Source organism: Mytilus galloprovincialis, chromosome 11, assembly GCF_965363235.1.
Source record: "Mytilus galloprovincialis chromosome 11, xbMytGall1.hap1.1, whole genome shotgun sequence".
NCBI classification, from domain to species: Eukaryota; Metazoa; Mollusca; class Bivalvia; order Mytilida; family Mytilidae; genus Mytilus; species Mytilus galloprovincialis.
In genome coordinates, this window is record NC_134848.1 from 50,033,908 (window position 1) to 50,057,869 (window position 23,962).

The 23,962-nt window shown below is 33.6% G+C and overlaps 2 protein-coding genes across 2 annotated transcripts in view; both read right to left on the reverse strand.

Moving 5' to 3' along the window:
• Nucleotides 1–754: 754 nt before the first annotated feature.
• On the reverse strand, nt 755–6,203 carry LOC143052332 (uncharacterized). The gene is made up of 4 exons (XM_076225337.1): nt 6,113–6,203; nt 4,859–5,024; nt 3,508–3,621; nt 755–2,683 (listed from the first exon to the last, which is right to left on the reverse strand). Exons 2-4 carry the CDS (start codon nt 5,009–5,011, stop codon nt 2,258–2,260), a joined length of 693 nt encoding a protein of 230 aa, XP_076081452.1. The 5' UTR covers nt 5,012–5,024; nt 6,113–6,203; the 3' UTR covers nt 755–2,257.
• A 1,831-nt stretch (nt 6,204–8,034) lies between these two features.
• The window catches only part of LOC143050792 (protogenin-like), a 74,430-nt gene continuing 58,502 nt past the window's right edge, over nt 8,035–23,962 (reverse strand). The window contains exons 7-16 of the mRNA XM_076223907.1: nt 23,095–23,240; nt 22,366–22,512; nt 20,224–20,409; nt 19,696–19,824; nt 18,978–19,163; nt 14,476–14,734; nt 12,060–12,187; nt 9,514–9,681; nt 8,582–8,758; nt 8,035–8,144 (exon numbers count right to left, since the gene is read on the reverse strand). Coding sequence (XP_076080022.1) covers nt 8,035–8,144; nt 8,582–8,758; nt 9,514–9,681; nt 12,060–12,187; nt 14,476–14,734; nt 18,978–19,163; nt 19,696–19,824; nt 20,224–20,409; nt 22,366–22,512; nt 23,095–23,240 — 1,636 coding nt within the window. The remainder of the gene's footprint in view (nt 8,145–8,581; nt 8,759–9,513; nt 9,682–12,059; nt 12,188–14,475; nt 14,735–18,977; nt 19,164–19,695; nt 19,825–20,223; nt 20,410–22,365; nt 22,513–23,094; nt 23,241–23,962) is intronic.

Consider the following 23,962-nt stretch of genomic DNA (forward strand, 5'->3'; position numbering starts at 1 on the left):
ATAAAATAGGATATATCCATGTCAAGGGTCAGCTTTTGTTAATTTTAAATGACCAGATCTTCATTTTGTGATTCATGGAACATAAAAGGGGCAATTAATATACAGTGCAATTTGCAGAGGCAATTTAAGGTCAGGTTTTTTAAAAGTGGAATTCTTAATGGTATTAAATAATTCAATCTTAGCAGTATAAAGAATGATGGTAATTTACTACCATGGTAACAAGCACACATGTGCTATATTGCAGAGGGTGGGAAAATTTAGATCAAACCAATCAAAATGTTGTATTAAGAAGGAGAAAATGTATTAAAAAAACTTCACTGTCCATAAATGACTATTTTTATGAAACTACAGCTTAAAATTGTTCAATGATGATAAAATGGAAAATGTAAATAGAATTTAACAAAATATACAGCATTTGTAAACATGAAATAAATCAGACTGAATAAAATCAAACATTCTAGCATCCCGTTTTCTGATATGTCGTGAGACATATAAATAAACAATAGCTAGTAAGAGGTATGATATTTATCAGACTTCAAATAAATTATACACCTAATGAAATCAATGACAAAAAATATATGCAACCAAATTAATTGATTTTGATAAAAACAAGGCCAAATATTTTACTGAGATATTGGAAACATGTACTTGGCGATTAATACTTTAATTTGAGGTTTTCAGCTACACCAAATAAGTTCCTATGTTAAATTAACAACAACCTGTACTTTTAAAAAAAATCAATTTATAAAAACTAAAAACTAAGTTGACAAATATTTCATAAACAATACAGAAAAGAACAAAAAAACAAGTCAACTATAACAAACGAAAAACCTCCCCCAAAAATATGCATGTGTGAGAAAAAGATTGAAAAGTTTGAATCATCAGCAGATATACTTAATGTATATCTGAAAATACATACATTAAGCTCAAATACTTAAATATCTTCCTGAAATACATATAAAGTTTGATTAACATTAAATTTCTGATCAAAAGTATGAAATGTGAAACTGCAAGCTGAAACATTGCATCATCAAAGTTTTATGTGTTTGCCTGAAATTTGGTTTTTGTTAAGCTGCCATCTCAAATCTACCTCATACAAATGTGGAATATTGACACAATGTATTCAATGAAGGTAGTAAACGGGTATCTAGTGCCAAATGTCTGCAAGTTTCTATTTTAAGTGTGGGGCTATCTATTCCATTACAATGAAAATTGGAGGGGTAGAAATGGAAGTTTTATTTTTTTAGACAGGAGTTGTAGGTCATTTTTAGCAAAATTACTCCTAAAAAGTATGTTGGGTTGAAAAGTGTTTTTTTAATTCCTTCCTTCCACCCCTCATCTATTTCAATGGGATAGCCCACACATGCTTTTGTGCAAAAATAGAAATCTCCCTTTCAAGCCAATTCATTCATAGTTGTGTCTCTATTCTTATTTAAATTTCATATGTGCACATACCTCCCCTTTACAACCCTCTTCAATATACAACATAGGTTAGGCTGATTGTTTCCAAACTTGCATCATAAAGGGAGATAACTCTCATCATTAAGGGAGGTAACTTGTATCAAAAGGGGAGATAAAAGGACTATATTTCTAATTATTTACGATATTTCCTGACAAAAGTAAATACTTGTGATTTCATAGAAAAATGAAAATTTCTGTCATTATAATAAAATAAATATATATCTGAAAGAAATAAGTTTCCTGTGGTAAATGACCCGACCATAAATCTAATTCAAAATGTGGATTTATGTGAAACTAACATGGAAAATTGCAAGTAACCTTCATTTGAGGGATATTCAAATACCTGAGAGAAAATATGTTTGACAATTTCAATTATAGCAGTGCAATTATATAAGTTATAGGGTGCCAAATGCAAGTTCAAACCATCTGCATATATCAAATCAGTTATGACATTGAACAAAGAATTAAATTCTACATGAAATACACAATTTCTTTAAAGTTCGCCGTAAGAAGATTGACCCTAAGAACTGAATAATCATTAAATAATTATCTTAATATATCAACAACATTATTATGATGTTCTAGGAACCAACCAACCGTAACCTTACACTCAGCAAATAGAAAAATGCAAAATTTACATAGCTCACAAAAATCAACAAAAACACAAAACATATATATTATCTAGTCTAGTCAAAATAAAGACATAAATATTAACAATTCTTCCCTGTGTAGTAACAGTAGTTGCTTAGCAACTATAAACAACAGATCTATGTATTAATGTAATCAAAAACAGTTGTTAAGCATCCACTGCTAACAGATCTGATATTTCCATGGTTACACTTGACCCTGACCTTTGAGGTAGAGTAGAACATACGTCAGAGCAGTCCGTAACTGAGGTTGTAGCTTGTAACATTTTAGAGATTAAATCTCCACTGTCTTCAAGGTCATGGTTGCCATGACTACCCGCGATTTGTCCTGGAGGAGCACCATTAGCCTGAGAATTCTCACTTGATGTAAGCACTTTTGAGGTAGCGTTATCAATATCATTTGAATTTCCTGATGATTTTCGGTCCTCATACTTATAGCCTCTTTCTGAGTTTTTGTGAGGTAACATTGGGACATTCCCGTCCGACTGGCTATGAGTAATGTAAGAATCTTGGTGAGAATTATCGGACACCTGCTGTGAACTTTTGGATGCTATCAGAGCTGTGCGTTCGCCTACCTTCAAAATACAAAAAGTTATGAACCTGGTGATTTCACTCCAATATGTGACCATATTTTGGCCAAATTTACAATTAGCAAAGAATCTGACATAAAAACCATAATTGATAGAAAGATACTGCTTGCCTTGATGGCATATCTATTAATTCGATGATGGTAAAAAATTATATTTTCAAGGATATTTGATTTTGTTGCAACACCAAACTTAACCTATAAGACTATCAAACATGTACACTTCATTGAGCATCAATTGTTGGTTCACTTTGATGACAGGTGCTAAACATGGAGCAGGATCTGCTTACCCTTCAGGAGCACCTTAGATCACCCCCAGTATTTAGTGGAGTTCCTTTTGCTCAGTCTCATTGAGCAGGATCTGCTTACCCTTCAGGAGCACCTTAGATCACCCCCAGTATTTAGTGGAGTTCCTTTTGCTCAGTCTCATGGAGCAGGATCTGCTTACCCTTCAGGAGCACCTTAGATCACCCCCAGTATTTAGTGGGGTTCCTTTTGCTCAGTCTATCTATGCTGTTTATGTACTGGTGTTTGTCTTTATCTTTTTAGCCATGGCGTTGTCAGTTTATTTTTTGACTTATGAGTTTGAATGTCTCTTTGGTATCGTTTACATCTCTTATTATAAACAATCTTACTCTCCAAATGATCGTAGATCTCCCTCTAATAACCTTCTGAAGTCAAGCAACAATCACTATTTATTTGTGACCTCAAATACTTTGAATTATGATGTCAAAAATTAAGGGAACCTGTGAGATTTTATGTAATGGTGGACAACTTTGCATACGGGTGTAAATATGTCTATTGACCACTCACCTGTCCATTTATAGGACTAGCAACGTAAGCTCTGATTTTACCATTAGGTGCTTTCCCATTACAAAGATAAATCACTCGTCCATTACCTGGGAATCTAACAGTATCATCAGGTCCCTAAAAATATAATATTAATTCCTAAATTACTGTGTGCATTTGATACTGTGAAAGTACTTTCATTCATGGGGAACCAATTTTCATGGTTTTTGTGGATGACTTTATCCACGAATTAAAGTGTCCAACGAAATATCAGCAGTGGTTCAAATTAACATTTGGTATTGGAAGGTCCAGGACCTTTGACTCTCCAAACTGAAAGGTCCACAAGCTAAATTCCAGGTCCTACTTTTAATTAAAATATTTCATAACTCAGTAAGATACAAAATTAATGTGCTTTTGGTATTAAGTTAGCTTATTGCTTTGTCAGTTTCACGGTTGTTCATGATAAATTTAATTGTGTTGTATATTATGAATTCAAGTAAACTTCTTTTTGGAGTATTGGAGAGGGTGTCACTGTGGGTGGGTGACACTGTTGTCTCAATGATTGGTATTAATTACTTATTATGCCATGATTATCTCAGGGCTAACACTACTTCAGTTCGATTTTAAAAGTCCACTAGAGCTTGTGTTACAAGTTTGCTTACATTGTATCATATCTAGTTGCACTATTTGTGAAAATAAAGTAAGAAAATCCCAGCTATTTATAACTGGCCAATCAAATTGAGAAAAAAAATACCCTTGAAATTGCAGTAATATGTTTACACTTTTTACATGTATTATCACCATTTATTACTGTCATAATGTAGTGCATTTTGATATTAAAATTTGTCAAAAAGTAATTTTGAGTTTATGTATAAAATATTTTCTGCTTTTTCTTTCTTTTCCATTTATCTTTTTGGTTTTCAATTCCAGTGCTTATATTTCATAATCATAGATGTATTTTGTCACCTGCCTGGAATTATTCTTTTTTTTCATGTATTTGATTGCCAAAACTCCTGAATTACCTTATCCGTTTCAGGAATAGGATCTGGTATTGTAATTGTTGCCTTAATTTCCAACATCCATTGTTTTTCAATGTTTTTTTTGTCAGTCAGATACAATTTTACTCGAATTTACACATTACTTTTTGTGATTTTCAGTATAAAGCTAGCGGTTGAACAAAATGAACATTGCTGCGTGCATACATGTGATGGACTGTGAAACTCAGATCAGGAGATTTGGAAATTTTGGTCAGGAGATTAGGACTCGGATCAGGAGGTTTTTTATCGACATAAATTTTTGCCTTCTCTGCTCAAGCTGGAAAATAAATTTTGTTAAGACAACCAAAGATAATCTATAAAAATAGGCATTTACCAACCTTAGTATCAGAGAGTGCATTTTCTTGTATCATTGGCAGTCGTGAATCCTCATCAACCATGTGATAGGGTGATCTCCCATTATGGTTGCTAAGGTAATGCCCAACATTTCTATCGCCAAGGCTACCATTGACTCCTTGTTGTGTCATGTACATTCTAGCATAATGCCTGTAATAAAAAAATGCAAAAGGTCAGCAAGAAAAATATGATAAAACCTTAGACACATTAAAAAGGAGTAAGTTGAGACTATTGTGCTCCCCCCGTCATCAAAAGACAAGAAAACCAAGAAACAAGAGCCTCTTTCACATAATAATAGATAAAATTATACAATATCATAAATGAAGTCAGAATGTCTGGAAGGTTAAATTGGGCTAGAGACAAAATTGGTAAAAATTGTTTTGGCAGAATTAATGGACACTTGTCTTTAATATAAGATTGTTGACAGTTAGAGGTGTTTGTTGTTCATGTGTGTTCTTCATGAGGCCATCAAAATTGACATTTGCATGTATGTCGATTTATAGTAAATTTTCATAAGAAAACATCTTCAAAATTCTCAAAACACTCATGACTTTTAGTCAATATTTTCCCACAAAAGAAGATACACAGTTACCTACCTTTGTCTAACAATGACAACAACAATACAGATGACAATACTACTGAGTCCTATGGAACAGCCTATAATAATACCAAGTCTCTGGTTGTAATATACAGAGTTACCTACCTTTGTCTAACAATGACGACAACAATACAGATGACAATACTACTGAGTCCTATGGAACAGCCTATAATAATACCAAGTCTCTGGTTGTAATATACAGAGTTACCTACCTTTGTCTAACAATGGCAACAACAATACAGATGACAATACTACTGAGTCCTATGGAACAGCCTATAATAATACCAAGTCCCTGGTTGTAATATACAGAGTTACCTACCTTTGTCTAACAATGGCAACAACAATACAGATGACAATACTACTGAGTCCTATGAAACAGCCTATAATAATACCAAGTCTCTGGTTGTAATATACAGAGTTACCTACCTTTGTCTAACAATGACGACAACAATACAGATGACAATACTACTGAGTCCTATGAAACAGCCTATAATAATACCAAGTCTCTGGTTGTAATATACAGAGTTACCTACCTTTGTCTAACAATGACGACAACAATACAGATGACAATACTACTGAGTCCGATGGAACAGCCTATAATAATACCAAGTCTCTGGTTGTAATATACAGAGTTACCTACCTTTGTCTAACAATGACAACAACAATACAGATGACAATACTACTGAGTCCTATGGAACAGCCTATAATTATACCAAGTCTCTGGTTGTAATATACAGAGTTACCTACCTTTGTCTAACAATGACGACAACAATACAGATGACAATACTACTGAGTCCTATGGAACATCCTATAATTATACCAAGTCTCTGGTTGTAATATACAGAGTTACCTACCTTTGTCTAACAATGACAACAACAATACAGATGACAATACTACTGAGTCCTATGGAACATCCTATAATTATACCAAGTCTCTGGTTGTAATATACAGAGTTACCTACCTTTGTCTAACAATGACGACAACAATACAGATGACAATACTACTGAGTCCTATGGAACATCCTATAATTATACCAAGTCTCTGGTTGTAATATACAGAGTTACCTACCTTTGTCTAACAATGACAACAACAATACAGATGACAATACTACTGAGTCCTATGGAACAGCCTATAATAATACCAAGTCTCTGGTTGTAATATACAGAGTTACCTACCTTTGTCTTACAATGACGACAACAATACAGATGACAATACTACTGAGTCCTATTGAACAACCTATAATAATACCAAGTCTCTGGTTGTAATATACAGAGTTACCTACCTTTGTCTAACAATGACGACAACAATACAGATGACAATACTACTGAGTCCTATTGAACAGCCTATAATTATACCAAGTCTCTGGTTGTAATATACAGAGTTACCTACCTTTGTCTAACAATGACAACAACAATACAGATGACAATACTACTGAGTCCTATGGAACAGCCTATAATAATACCAAGTCTCTGGTTGTAATATACAGAGTTACCTACCTTTGTCTAACAATGACGACAACAATACAGATGACAATACTATTGAGTCCTATGGAACAGCCTATAATAATACCAAGTCTCTGGTTGTAATATACAGAGTTACCTACCTTTGTCTAACAATGGCAACAACAATACAGATGACAATACTACTGAGTCCTATGGAACAGCCTATAATAATACCAAGTCTCTGGTTGTAATATACAGAGTTACCTACCTTTGTCTAACAATGGCAACAACAATACAGATGACAATACTACTGAGTCCTATGGAACAGCCTATAATAATACCAAGTCTCTGGTTGTAATATACAGAGTTACCTACCTTTGTCTAACAATGACGACAACAATACAGATGACAATACTACTAAGTCCTATGGAACATCCTATAATTATACCAAGTCTCTGGTTGTAATATACAGAGTTACCTACCTTTGTCTAACAATGACAACAACAATACAGATGACAATACTACTGAGTCCTATGGAACAGCCTATAATAATACCAAGTCTCTGGTTGTAATATACAGAGTTACCTACCTTTGTCTAACAATGACGACAACAATACAGATGACAATACTACTAAGTCCTATGGAACAGCCTATAATTATACCAAGTCTCTGGTTGTAATATACAGAGTTACCTACCTTTGTCTTACAATGACAACAACAATACAGATGACAATACTACTGAGTCCTATTGAACAACCTATAATAATACCAAGTCTCTGGTTGTAATATACAGAGTTACCTACCTTTGTCTAACATTGACAACAACAATACAGATGACAATACTACTGAGTCCTATGGAACATCCTATAATAATACCAAGTCTCTGGTTGTAATATACAGAGTTACCTACCTTTGTCTAACAATGACAACAACAATACAGATGACAATACTACTGAGTCCTATGGAACAGCCTATAATAATACCAAGTCTCTGGTTGTAATATACAGAGTTACCTACCTTTGTCTAACAATGACGACAACAATACAGATGACAATACTACTGAGTCCTATGGAACAGCCTATAATAATACCAAGTCTCTGGTTGTAATATACAGAGTTACCTACCTTTGTCTAACAATGACGACAACAATACAGATGACAATACTACTGAGTCCTATGGAACAGCCTATAATTATACCAAGTCTCTGGTCCTTCAAGATACCACCGTCATCTGTAAATTAAAAAGAATAACATCTATGAGAGCATTCCATCAATTTTCCTGCCTACTGTGCAACAAGCCAAATCTTGAATTAATTTTTGATTTGTGAAAATATTGCAAATATGAACTGAAACTGTTTATTTTTTAGGATACTTAATGCATGTCCAAGTTTTATGATGAGAAAATCACCTCAGTGGTCTTGTAGTTGCATGTTTGCCTCCATAATCCCAGCCTTAAGTCTAACCAAAGATTTTAAAATTGATATTTTTCAACTTTTCACGCTCAGACGGTACAGTCAGAGTCTTTTGAGTAAGGTGACATGTCTTCCTGCAAATCATTTCCTTATGATCTAACAAGTTAAAAATATGGCTCAGTATGTCCATCTTAGGCATCTAGTACAAAGCTTGTAAATTAATGATATATGTGGTAACCAGAATAAGAGAACAAACCTTCATCTTTCTTTGTGGTGATTAGGCCGCCTTGTTCACACTTGAAAGTACAAATCCAGGCTTTAAGCTCTACTGTCCTTGATGGGTGACTTTCTCCTTTGTTGGTACAAGCTCTCACTTTGAAGTAGTAGTTGACTTCCTTACTTATCCCATTAATAGTGGCTTTAGTCATTGTTCCTGTTTAAATATAGTCAAATTTTAAATGGATATTTGCATATGGCTTATCCCATTAATAGTGGATTTAGTCATTATTCCTGTTTAAAGGCCCTTTATAGCTTGCTGTCTGGGTGTTCGGTGTAAGCCAAGGCTCTGTGTTGAAGGCCTTTCCTTGCCATAAATAGTTTACTTTTATAAATTGTTACTAGGATGAAGAGTTGTCTCATTGGCACTCATACCACATCTTCCTACATGTATTTGCATATATGGCTACACAAAAATATAAAAAAAGTTTGAAAAAGGCAAATGACCTCCACTCTAGATAAGTGAATGATGGTTTGACAAAGTTATTATTGTCTAAAGAGACTTTAATCATTTTTTTTACAAATTAGGCCATTAGTTTTCTCGTTTGAATTGTTTTACATTGTTTTACATTGTCATGTCAGACAGTCAGGGCCTTTAATAGATGACTATGCGGTATGGGCTTTGCTCATTGTTGAAGGCCGTACGGTGACCTGTAGTTGTTAAAATGTCTGTGTCATTTTGGTCTGTTGTGGACAGTTGTCTCATTGGCAATCATACCACATCTTCTTATTTTATATTTAAACCCAGATTATATCTAAATGTTAACTGCAGTAATAAAAAATTTAAGTCTATTTTAAAAGTAAAATACAGTAAAATTAAATATTGTGCTTAAATTAAAAGAAGTCATCTGTTCACAGAATTCCATGAAGGTTTTCCAAATTTTTCATCTGATACATCTTTTTTATGCATACCATTTTTCTCAAGAGACTGCCACAAGTTTTCTGGGTCCTCTTTCTGGTGATTATACTGTATGACATAGGAGGTTATTACACCATTCTGTTTAGTCGGAGGTTCCCAATGTAGATTGACCTTGTCTTCATCGATACGCTCTATGTACAATTTCTCAGGCGGAGAGGGCACTACAAGAAACAAAATTACGTGTACAAGATATTAAAACAGACAAAAGGATAGCATAAAGTAATAAAGTTAGACAGTGAAAATAAATATTTGACCTTTATGAAGTTCGAGTCTTCCACCAAGTCCAAGGTTAAAAGTTTCATTTTCTTTTTTTATTATTGATTTTCTTTTATTTCAAAACTTTTTTTTCAAATTTCCATGGACAATTTGATGACTGATATAAATCTGGTGTGTAATAAAATTAGCATGATATTATATTGACATTTTTTACTAGATTAATGCTTTGCTGATTTCCATTTTCTTTCTTAAGGAGGCTTGCGGGGATTTTCAGAAAAAAAAATAAACTTTTATTTTTCATTACAAATTTTATTTATTACCTTTAGTAGTTGTTACTTTATCATGTGGTACAAAAAATCAATTCGTGTTGGCCCCAGGTGACTTTGAAAATGTTTATATCATGAAAAAAGCTCCAAATTATCTCCCTTTGGTGCAAAAATGCTATTTTTTGTCATTAAAATTGAAATATCCTTTTTCACTCATCGGTGACCTATATTTTTAATTATTGTTTACAAATAAGCTATACATTAACTAAATAATTGTAAAATTTAAGCGATTTCTGTAGTTAAATTCGTTTTTTATTTCGATATTATCTCTTTTTCTCCTATTAGTTCAACAGAAAAAAAGTGCCTTTACAAAAATGTATGCTTCTTTCGAAGTCAGATTGTGAGCGTAAATGATCGGTGACCCCCCTTTTTTATTTTATTTTTCTATTAACCCTTTCAACGCTACACAAAAAAATAGAAAAATGGCTGCTGCTGCTGCATTTTTTTTGTGTTCATTCATTAGAACAGTATATTCCTTTTCAGACTGCTGTATCTTTTTTATTATAAGAGATACAGAAAAAGTTATTGCATGAAAAATGCTCAGGAGAGTATGAACTGTAATGTTAGGCAGTTATTTCAGTAAAATTTTTATTAGGTTACCTGCATTTTCAGGTAATTAACAGGTAAAAGGTGTAATTTGTTACATTTGTGTTGAATTTTGAATAAAAACTACTTTTCGTCTTCATCTATTTTGTTTTTTTATCTGCCATATAATAAAGAAGACACCAATTGCTCGATTCCATAGCGTATTGCACCATACACAACGTATTATGTAATCATGGCACAAATCAGTGGCTCCATCTTCAAAAATTTCAGTCAACCTCCGTTTTCCCCCCTTTTTCTACGTCTCGTAATGATCGATCAAATCATATTTCCCACACGAATTGAATGTAATAAACACATTGAGATAACATGAAACCTTTTAACTAATCCTTGTCATCAGTTTCGCCATAGAAATGCTGAAATATTTCCATATTTCCGCCATTTGCATTTGTCAAAATATTTGTTTTTATTTTCCTTCAATTTTCCTTCTACTGCATGATTTTACAATAAAAATTCCCGGGATTTCAAGCGCAAATGAGACCTTGCATATCCTCGATTCATACAAGGAAAAATTAGAGAGGATCCGAATGAAAACCGAATGGTTTAAGAGTCCTTATGAAAAATCCGTTGTCATCGCGGCATATGCTGTGTATAGCGTTGAAAGGGTTAAGTATAAGATGAAGTTCATTTATAGAAAAAATTAGCGAAATCTTATATTAAATAAAAAATTTGATTTAGACCCGCGAGCCCCCTTAAGTCTAAGACCTTCACATCTTGTAATGGAAAACTAAAAAACAAGAATGTGTCCCCAGTACACGAATGGCCCACTCGTACTATCATTTTCTATGTTCAATGGACCGTGAAATTGGGGTAAAAACTCTAATTTGGCATTAAAATTAGAAAGATCATATCATAGGAAACTTTAACCTCATCAAAAACTACCTTGACCAAAAACTTTAACCTGAAGGGGGACAGACGGACGAACGAACGGATGCACAGACCAGAAAACATAATGCCCTTCTACTATCGTAGGTGGGGCATAGAAATATGGCTATGCTGAAACCTGCTAAACAAGTATGTGTCCATATTTCATGTATGACTCACATGATTTAACATTTTCTATGTTGAGTGGAGTGTGGAATTGATGGTCAAAACTCTTTATTTTTTTTTGCATTAATATTAGACAGATCACATCATAGGGAACATGTGTACTAAGTTTCAAGTTGATTGGACTTCAACTTCATCAAAAACTACCTTGACCTTAACCTGAAGAAACAGGACAGACAGATGAATGGAAGGATGGATGTATGAAAGATATACTGACGAATAAACAAACACATTTTCCAAAAAACATAATGCCCCAAGGTGGGGCATAAAAAAATATGGGTAACTATGCTTAAACCAGCAGAAAAAAATCTGAATTAGAACATCCTATTGCTGTTAACTATATATACCATCTTCCAGAGTTCTAACATCAACAGGATCGCTGAAGATTCCATGGTCATGTGTTGTATGGGACCTCACTCTGATACTGTAGTAAGTATACGGTTCAAGATTCTTCAGTTCATACTCTAATGCATCACTGTAATTAAAAACAAATTATAAAATATGAGGTTCAAGATTTTTCAGTTCATACTCAAATGCATCACAGTACTTAATCAAAGAGCAGATGGATTGCTCTAAGGGATACAATTGCCATTGTTTTCATTGACACATGTATACATGTAGCTGGATAATATTATTTTCAAAAATAATTCAACTGCACATTTAAAATGTAATTTACGTTTTCTGAATAGTTACAAAATAGCCAATCCCAGATACAAGTGTATGAAAAATGTACTTAATGTGTTTTATTTTTATACTATCAACTCCAAGTTTACTTTCCACAGCTGTCACTGAGACTCAGAGTGAGAGAAGGTATTTCACTTCGTATCTTATCACCTATTTACCAACGTTAATTCTAGGAGGAACCCCATTCCTATCTCTTTGAATATTTAATTTCCTTTGGGTCAGTGGTCATGACTCCTTTCTGTACACATTCCTCGGGTTAAATTGCGATCGTTTTCAATATAATAAGACGTTTATCGACAGAACAAGTTAATTTTTCTCGACATGTATCGTTGATTCAGAATTGACGAAAGTTACTTCTGGAAGGGAGACAACTCGAAACAATAATATGGAAGACTCCATTTCGTCGAAGGGGTGTTGTAGTTACACCTTTACGATGTGGACTACAATTATTTTAATTTAAATGATGTATATGATTTACAAGAGTGCACACACTGGTATGTCTCGCCTTCTTTACTAATCATTGATATTATGTTGATAGTCCTAAGTATAAAGCTTTATTACAACTGTCACGTAAACTTAACATTAACCAAGATAGCTAAACAAAGACCAATGAACCATGAAAATGATGTCAAGGTCAGATGAACCATGCCAGGCAGACATGTACAGCTAACAAAGCTTCCATAAAACAAATATAGTTGACCTATTACTTATAGTTTAAGAAAAATAGACCAAATCACAAAAACTTAACACTGTGCAATGAACCGTGCAATTGAGGTCATGGTCAAATAAAACCTGCGGGACTGACATATAGATCATAATATATTTCCATACACCAAATATAGTTGACCTTTGGCATATAATATTAGATAAAAAGACCAAAACTTAAAAACTTAACTTTGACCACAGAACCATGAAAATGAGGTCAAGGTCAGATGACATCTGCCTGCTAGACATGTACACCTTACAATCATTCCATACAACAAATATAGTAGACCTATTGCATAAAGTATGAGAAAAACAGACCAAAACACAAAAACTTAACTATAACCACTGAACCATGAAAATGAGGTCAAGGTCACATGACATCTGCCCGCTAGACATGTACACCTTACAATCATTCCAAACAACAAATACAGTAGACCTATTGCATATAGTATGAAAAAAACAGACCAAAACACAAAAATTTAACTATAACCACTGAACCATGAAAATGAGGTCAAGGTCAGATGACACCTGCCAGTTGGACATGTACACCTTACAGTCCTTCCATACACCAAATATACTAGCCCTATTGCTTATAGTATCTGAGATACGGACTTGACCACCAAAACTTAACCTTGTTTACTGATCCATGAAATGAGGTCGAGGTCAAGTGAAAACTGTCTGACAGACATGAGGACCTTGCAAGGTACGCACATATCAAATATAGTTATCCTATTACTTATAATAAGAGAGAATTCAACATTACAAAAAATCTGAACTTTTTTTTCAAGTGGTCACTGAACCATGAAAATGAGGTCAAGGACATTGGACATGTGACTGACGGAAACTTCGTAACATGAGGCATCTATATACAAAGTATGAAGCATCCAGGTCTTCCACCTTCTAAAATATAAAGCTTTTAAGAAGTTAGCTAACACCGCCGCCGTAGCCGCCGCCGCCGCCGGATCACTATCCCTATGTCGAGCTTTCTGCAACAAAAGTTGCAGGCTCGACAAAAACACTAAATATAAATACTGCTTAATTCTGATTTTCCATGTTGTTATAAACACGCATATAAGTCAAGGGAAATATCAATCATGAAGATTATGAAAAGAACATTTTAGGAAAGTTGTTCAAGTTCAATCCCTTTGTTTTGTTTTTACCTTTTAAAGCAAGACAATCATAAGAATCTGAGATGTTCCTTAATGTTTAGAATAAAACAGTTGCTGTGAGGGCATGTGAAACAGGACGAAAGACATCATATGTGATCCCTAGTTTTTGGTACAGTACAAACAATATAAGGAAAATTAATTTCAAATTGATTCTTTTTTTTATATGATGGTTTACCGATCCAAGCTGATTTACTACAAATATTACCTCCTAGCATACATAATCTTCTGTGAATTATCCCTACGATGGAACTGAACGGTGTAAAACTTGATGTCATACTGACGTCCAGGTCTCTTCCATCGTACCATTATTTCACTGGAAGACATAATTCTAGCAATAATCTGCAGCGGAGGTGGTGGAAGTGGAGTTTCATTGGGTGGAACCGTCTGGAAAATCTCCTCCACCGTAGCCAGTGCATTGCTAGAACCATCCACTACAAACATCAGCTCGTAGAACTTCTCACTTTCTGAAAGACGGAAAATTGATAATACATTAAAATTATGTTCAGTAACTATTTTACATACATACCATTAATCTTTTGATGGGGGTGGGGGAATGACATAGATACTGTCATCTTACTAATTTTCATGGCTTTCTTTTACTTTAGGGGTCTCAACCCTTATAGAGCATTTCTAAACTATCCCAAACCTAGAATCTTACCCTAACCCATACCTTACCATAACACTAGCCCTAACTATAAAACATAACTCTAGTCTAAAACATCTCCTAACCTAAGCATTACCATGAATAAATCCTACCCCTAAAGTATTAAATTATAGGGAGCCTCCAAGTAAAAGAAGCAGCACATTTTCTTGAGTTGAAAAATAACACAAACAAACAATATGACATTTTTGAGTTGGAGTTATTTCCCTTTGATCGACAACTGGTGTTTCTATTTCTATGACTACCCAAATTAATTTAAGTGGAACCAGCAAGATTTATAAGAGATCAGTACTAGAGTTAAATCATACAAAGCTTTAACTAATTCAAATAGTTCAGAAAACATTATTGAAGTTTTCTAAAGTCTAGTGGTCAGCATAAGAAGTAAAATATGAAGTTGAAGTTTTCTAAAGTCTAGTGGTCCGTAGAAGTTAAATTTAGTTGGGCTTATGAAGGAATTGCCGCAACACGACATTACAGATGAATAACTCTGTTTTCCAATTATAAGAACCAATAACCTATTATTCTATGGCAAACCCTAATCATCTTGACAAAAAAAATCAACTACCCAATACCATTAGGTATTAATCATTGTCTTACAGTTTCACTCAAGGGGTCCAAATGAAAGAACTAACAAGCACATACTAATCACTATGAAGCCTTTCCTTTATCAAATGTAGGTATAATATATATATATAAACATCTGTGTTTGGTGATAACAAGCATTGCATGTACATTTCATAACATTTGGGTGATACAAACTTAAGAGAATGGAAACTAGTTTTTGGAAAATAACGCTGATGGCATTAAGGATGTACTTAGGTGAGGTTAGATAAAAAATAAAAAATTAAGAAATTAAAATTGATGCTTTAAGCTGGTAGAGCATCAATTAAGGATAAAGATAAGCTAAAAATATTGATATGTCATGGACTTTCTTTTCGAGATATTTGAGATTTAAAATATGGCGGGAAAAGGCTGACTCGGACTTTTACCTTATATTTGCATTGGTATTATTTGGGTCTCAAAACAAAAGAAAGAAAATCAAGAATCTTCTAAAATTTTGTTAAATGACCTTTCATGAGCTATTAAGTCTTATATGAAAAAATAAAGGGGTGTTATGGGGCAAAATATTTTACATTGTGTTGTATGGAAAAACACCAAGGAGTCCGAACATTTGATACAAATTCCAAAAACCTCACCCAAGTACATCCTTAAAGCTAAATTCTAAAGCAAAAAGCAAATAAAGGCATTTTTATTCAGTGAGTAACTCTTTGTTACATTATCATTCATGTGAAGAATAGTATCTCATACTGACATATCATTCATTTACAGCCGATTGCATTGAGTGTGTAGGAAAAGGTAATATCTTTGGTTTACAATGTAGCTTGCTTGCTGGCTGAATTGTGGTTAGGTTAGGTATACTACCCTCCTTTCAAAGTAGCCTAGTCCTATAGACAAATTGATTGGTTATTGGTTGGACTAATCTACTCTTAAAGGGGGGTAATTTACCTAACCTAATAATGACTTCACGGTTCACCTGGCAAGAAGGCTTACCAAAGATATTATGTTTACCTACACTCAATGCAAACAGCTGTAAAACTATCTATAAATGAACCCTCCAGTAGTCTGAAGTGACTCTATCTACAGTGAAACCTGTTCAAACCGAACCTCTTTGGGACTTAAGATCTTGTTCGGTTTTGGCCTATTCGGTTTTGTCAGGTTCACAACACACCCAATTTGATAAGACATGGGTTACAAAATGTTTGGTTTATACAGGTTTTCTGTTTATACAGGATTCGGTTTAGTCAGGTTTCACTGTATAATGTACAGTAATTACCTCATGTCTATCACCATGCAAAGCACACACACACAAAGCTTATAAAGCAGCACCTGAAAGCAGACTATGTGTTATAGGATAATGGCTCAAGCTAAAAAAAAAATAAGCCACATATAAATTATAAATATGCCATGTATTGTACCTGCAAAATATGGGTATAAACTCTTCAGGTACAGTGGATTCATTATTACTTGTAGGATACCAATTTTTGTGGCTTTTGTCGGTATACACCTTATCACAATAGACAATATCTGATGCCACAATGGAAAAGTAATCTTTGCATGGTGTCAAAAGTTCAAGCAGCGCAGATTCTCTGGTCAACTGGGGCAGACTTCCAAATAGCGACAAGGTGAACCACAAATTCAAATGTTCATCAATAGCATTTTTTTTATGCTTATATGCAGAAATTGACCAAACAAAGAAATCAAATATGCACCAAAAAAGTATTTTGTTAATCCATTTAAATTGGTAAAATGTTAAAGTAAGTGAATCCACCGTATTTGATATTGAAAGAAATAGTTATAATTATAAGTAAAGCTAACCATAAAAAAAACTCAGCTTCAGAAATATAAAAAATAATATTTAATTTAAATAATAAAGTTTTACAGAAATAATTTAAAATAATGGATTAGTTAATTGGTTAAACCCTTTGAAAATCTTAATCTGAATGTGTCACTAATATTAAAGCTGAGCAAATATCAGCAACAACTATTGCCAAAGGAGGAGGAAGATTACAGAGGCTCAAGAAGGGTACATACTGAAGTTATAATATTTGCTTAGTTTAGATTACAGAGGCTCAAGAAGGGTACATACTGAAGTTATAATATTTGCTTAGTTTGGTTATTAACTTGCATTCAAAAACACATAAAAAGGATTTCAAAGTCTTTCATCCTTATTATCTATAAACTGAAATTTCTGACACTTAAATAGTTCAACAAACTTGACACCGAATATGGTGCACCCTTTTGGAGCCTCAAAATTATGTGAAGTCATCCAAAATATAAAGAATCATTTAATTAATGTCTTATATAAAAAAAAAAGTTAAACGAGTTCAAGCAGAAAAAGAAAAGCATGCATAGAAACTTAATTTATAAACATATTTTCTAGTGTTGCACCATAAATTAAACATAATTAAGTAGAAGGCTGTGATGTGAATATGACCATAAATGCCAACCTCGACTATAACTGTCAGTAAAAAAAAAGTTGAGAAAAACCTATTAATAGTCATACATGTACTATTACCAAATTTGATAAACCAATGATTTCCTTTAATTTATTTCAATTAGATCCTTGATGATGAGCAAATAAGGCCAATTCATTAGAGGGGGAGGAGAGGACAGCAAATGAGACCAATTCATTAAAGAGGGGTAGGAGAGGATAGCAAATGAGACCAATTCATTAAAGAGGGGTAGGAGAGGATAGCAAATGAGACCAATTCATTAAAGAGGGGGGTAGGAGAGGACAGCAAATGAGACCAATTCATTAAAGAGGGGGGTAGTAGAGGATAGCAAATGAGGCCAATTCATTAGAGGGGGAGGAGAGGACAGCAAATGAGACCAATTCATTAAAGAGGGGTAGGAGAGGATAGCAAATGAGACCAATTCATTAAAGAGGGGTAGGAGAGGATAGCAAATGAGACCAATTCATTAAAGAGGGGGGTAGGAGAGGACAGCAAATGAGACCAATTCATTAAAGAGGGGGGTAGTAGAGGATAGCAAATGAGGCCAATTCATTAGAGGGGAGGAGAGGACAGCAAATGAGACCAATTCATTAAAGAGGGGTAGGAGAGGATAGCAAATGAGACCAATTCATTAAAGAGGGGGGTAGGAGAGGACAGCAAATGAGACCAATTCATTAAAGAGGGGGGTAGTAGAGGATAGCAAATGAGGCCAATTCATGAAAGAGGGGGGGAGGAGAGGATAGCAAATGAGGCCAATTCATTAAAGAGGGGACAGGTGAGGGTGTCATTGTCTATTTTCAATTGAACAATAAATCAAAAGATCTTTTTCTTCCTTAGAGAGCAGGGTTAGAACTAGCCATTTTTAAAAGGGGGAGGGGTCTCAACCCCTTATAAAAAGTTTTCTTTTCCAAAAAAAAGAATTCCCGGATCCCGAAAGGGTCAATCCCGAAATCCTGAGCTTAAAAACAGCTGATCCCGGAGTCCCGATAAAGGTCCTATCCCCCCTCCCTAATGGTATGAGAAAATTCTTACCAAGACCACACATGACATAATTTGTCCTTTTAATATCATGTATTTCAAAAATTTGAGCAGCATCTATGTTTTGTATCTTCTTGCTGAGGTAGATCTTATAACCAATGACTGCCTGGTTGTCTGTTATGTTCCATTTAACATCAACACACGTCAGGTTCAACTGAGAAACCTGAATTTGAACTTTCACTGAAAAAAACCAATGTTATGATAATCATTTTTTTGTGTTGAAACACCACTTTTAAGCACCGCATTTAAACTATTTCGGGCGGTCAGTTTTTATTGGTGGAGGAAGCCGGAGTGCCTGGAGAAAACCACTGACCTTCCATAGAAAAACTGACAATCCTAGTCAATTAGATTGGAGTCAAGTACACCTTTATAATAATTATGTTTATATCATAAGAAGATCACAAATATTGATAAGGAGGTCAAATAAAATAAAATTTCAATTATTATACTGATTGAAAATATCTATCCAAAAAACACTTGCTAATGCAATTTTTAATGTTATTCGATCTCTTATTTGAACCATTGCATCAATTATCTAGCATGAGTCTAGCATGAGTCCATACATATGATACTAATTGAAGTTGATTTAGGTATTCAATTAGTACAAATTTTCTATTGACATATGTGCCGATTTTGGCAAAACAATGAATTTCAAATATCCAAGAAAATGAATGGATCAACAGCATTTTGATGCCTAGAATTTCATACCTACCTTGTGGTTTTTCATTATGTTTTGGTGTTCTATGTATCAGCCAGGGCCACTGAGCATCTAACAGCTTTGGAAATCCCACTGCAGTACCTGCTAGTACTCTTACTTTATACTCTGTGTCTGCTTGGAGTTCTTAAAGAGAAAAAACAAATATTCTGCATAAAATCTTCATTAGTGAGAGAAAATATATTCTGCATAAAATCTTCATTTGTGAGAGAAAATTAATTTGCATAAAATCTTCATTAGTGAGAGAAAATATATTCTTCATAAAATCTTCATTAGTGAGAGAAAATATATTCTGCATAAAATCTTCTTTAATGAAAGAAAATTATTCTGCATAAAATCTTCTTCAATGAAAGAAAATTATTCTGCATAAAATCTTCATTAGTGAGAGAAAATTAATTTGCATAAAATCTTCATAAGTGATTCTAAGTTCAATTACTAAAATTACTCAAATAAGAAAACCAACATCCCTCTAAAATGGTGATAAAGGGACTGCTTCAATATTAACACTTGCTATAATATTTTTACCTTTGAAAGTGTAACTCTGGTTAGCAGCAGACACATTCTCCATGATTTCATGACCACCATTAGACACAAAAATCTGGTATCCTGTGATAACACCATTACATTTCTCAGGAGGAACTGGATCCCATTCTACATCTATACTGTATGGTGATGAACTAGAAAGTCTCAGATTTGGAGCTGCATCAGGCACTGAATAAGAAGATAATTATAAATTGTAAAAGATCAATAGAGATTTTTCATGGCTGTATGCTGCAAAATTTGAAAAATAAAATGTTTGCTGTGTCAGAAACTAAAGGACTATGGATATAATGTCATTGTTCATCTTACTTTGCTGTACATTATTGCTGTTTACAGTTTATCTCTATCTATAAAAATATTCAAGATATTAACAACAGTAAAATTTCCTTAAAATTATCAATTCAGGGGCAGCAACCCAACAACAGGTTGTCCGATTCATCTGAAAATTTCAGGGCAGATAGATCTTGACTTGATTAACAATTTAACTCCTTGTCAGATTTCCTCTAAATGATTTGGTTTCAGAGTTATAAGCAAAAAACTACATTTTACCCCTGTTCTATTTTTAGCCGTGGTGGCCATCTTGGTTGGATGGCCAGGTCATCGGACACATTTTTCAAACAAGGTACCCCAAAGATGATTGTGGCCAAGTTTGGATTACTTTGGCCAAGTAGTTTCAGAGGAGAAGATTTTTGAAGAAGATTACTAAGATTTACGAAAAATTGTTAAAAATTGACTATAAAGGGCAATAACTCCTAAAGGGGTCAACTGACCATTTCGGTCATGTTGACTTGTTTGTAAATCTTACTTTGCTGAACATCATTGCAGTTTACAATTTATCTCTATCTATAACAATATTCAAGATAATAACCAAAAACAGCAAAATTTCCTTAAAATTACCAATTTAGGGGCAGCAACCCAACAACAGGTTCTCCGATTCATCTGAAAATTTCAGGGCAGATAGATCTTGACCTGATAAACAAATTTACCCCAATGGCAGATTTGCTCTAAATGCTTTGGTTTTTGAGTTATAAGCCAAAAACTGCATTTTACCCCTATGTTCTATTTTTAGCCATGGCAGCCATCTTGGTTGGTTGGCCGGGTCACCGGACACATTTTTTAAACTAGATACCCCAATAACGATTGTGGACAAGTTTGGTTTAATTTGGCCCAGTAGTTTTAGAGGAGAAGATTTTTGTAAAAGTTCACAGACGACGACGACGGATGACGAATGCAAAGTGAAGAAAAACGCTCACATGGCCCTTTGGGCCAGGTGAGCTAAAAATGAAATAACAAAATGGGGTCACCGTTCATTGAAGCTCACAAGCTTCCTCTGAAAGAAGCATACATTTTTGTTGAAGTCCTTTTTATCTGTTGAACTAATAGGAGAAAGAGAGGTAATATCGAAATAAAAAAAAACTAAATTACATAAATCGCTTAAATTTTACAATTATTTAGCTTATGTACAGCTTATTTGAAAACAATCATAAAAAATATAGGTAACTGATGAGTTAAAAAGATATTTCAATTTTAATGCCAAAAATATCATAAAGTAATAACTAATAGAGTAATAAATAAAATTTATAATGAAAAAACAAATGTTCAATTTTTCGTTGAAATTTTTGTACCCACGAGCCTCCATAATCCAAAATGAAAATAACATTACGCCATTGGTTGCATTTCCATTGTGCACAATGTTTTTATCCAATCATAATGTTTTGGTGTATGCATTTGATAATATTATCCAGAATCCAAAAGATTCTAAAACGGTGAATTAATTCATACACTTAATTTACAGTTTCAGAATAAATGTAATTGAAACTATTTTCAGAATCTGAAAAGGGAAGCTACTCATACTGCATTTAATTTTATTATATTTCATGTTAAAATGGCATATTTTCAATTGGCCTTATACATATTTTCGATTGATGTTAATTTACTCGATCACATGGCTATAATAAAATTCATCTGTAAAAGACAATACTGATAGGACATTCAGTATTATAAATTAAATAACACACAGCTGAGAGGGTGATAGAGTGATTGGTGCCACGGTTGACAATGTTTTCTCAAGGTAACAATCTGCTCTATTACCTTCTCAGCTATGTGTTATTTATATTCTATTCATACCTGATTCTAATGTTTTAACAGTCACTGTATCTGACTGGGCTCCAGCGCCATTTCTACTGTAGGCTCGTATGTAAAATTTGTAATCTGTATGAGGCTTTAGATCATGTATGCATTCATTTTTCTTCAATGTAACTGCCTTCTGTGTTACTGGAAAAAATATGATATTATCAATTATGGAAGTAATTACATACAAATAAAACACATATTTTCTTGAGAAATTGCGACTGTAAACAAAATTTTTTGGGGGGTTTTAGTCCTTTTTTGCCATTTTCTGAGAATGTTTTTTTTTTCATAAAAGGAAATATCTTAATTTGATAAATAAGTTGGTCTCATTGGGGTCTAAGCGTGATGCGGGCTTGCCGATTTTTTGTAAGTGTGACATGTGAAAGTAAAATAAATTATTGTGCCGTGAAAAATGGAAATGAAGTCTAATCGGGACATGGGAAATTACAAAAAAATGAGAATTGCTTACGTACATAGTGTAAGCCGGATATGGGAATCTGACAAAACAGTAAGTGGGATTTGGGATTAGAACCCCCAAATAAATTACAATATTAATTTTTTATCTTTGGGGCAAGTAGTAAAAAAAATTGCTTGCAGATGTTAGTTGGTTCACAGTACTTAGTATTCATATGAAGCTCTTTATTGAAGATGATCTAACATATTCAAGGATATTTATATTCAGGTTATGTCCCTTTACATAGGTACCCCTCATGTCTCTTTACTTACCATCCTTCAGCTCTCCATAGTGAACAGTATAAGCTAGAACAGGGCAGCAGTCTGGATACTCTGATGGTGACCACTGTATACACACTTCTGTACTGGTGACACTTGTTACGGTCACATTTCCAGGAGGTTTGGGTGCATTTTCTTGAAAAACAAAAATTATAAAGGCTTTAGCTTTTTTTTTTCTTAAAATAAAAAGGTAATACAATTTTAGTAAACAAGGGTTGTATTGGTTTCGTGGTCCACTGATTTACAAGCAAATTTGGATTCATTGTTCTTTTCAAATGCTCAAATAAATTAGCTGCGAATATATCTCGATCTTATTCTGTAATATAACATAACAAAATATATTTTCATTATAGAGTTATTCCCCTTTACAAAATGCTTTAAGTTCAATAATTTAATCTTATTGGTCTACACATTGCCTGATTCATATCATAAAATTACATATCATGATTTTAATGACAATAGACATCAAATAGGCTAGAATGAGTATAACATAGACGGACCACCAACATTTTAATGTTTGACTCGAGATTATCAAGTCCTCGTCCTTTTTCTTACTTTTATCCCCCCCTCCCCAACAATTCAAGTCTTCATTGCCATTATACCATATATTCATAGCATGTGACACAACACAACAAAATATAAATAAACAATAACAACAAGATCATTAATCATGTTAATATACATAATACAAGTAAATATTTCAAGAGTCTCACGTCCTCAGTTCTATAGACTGTTTTAAAAAAAAGGATCACAGCTTATTTACCCAAAAGGGTAATCTTGAAGCACAAAAAAATTAAAATGCAATCTTAATTAAATCTATAATATGATTTTCATCATAAAAATATTGTAAAATACAAGCTGC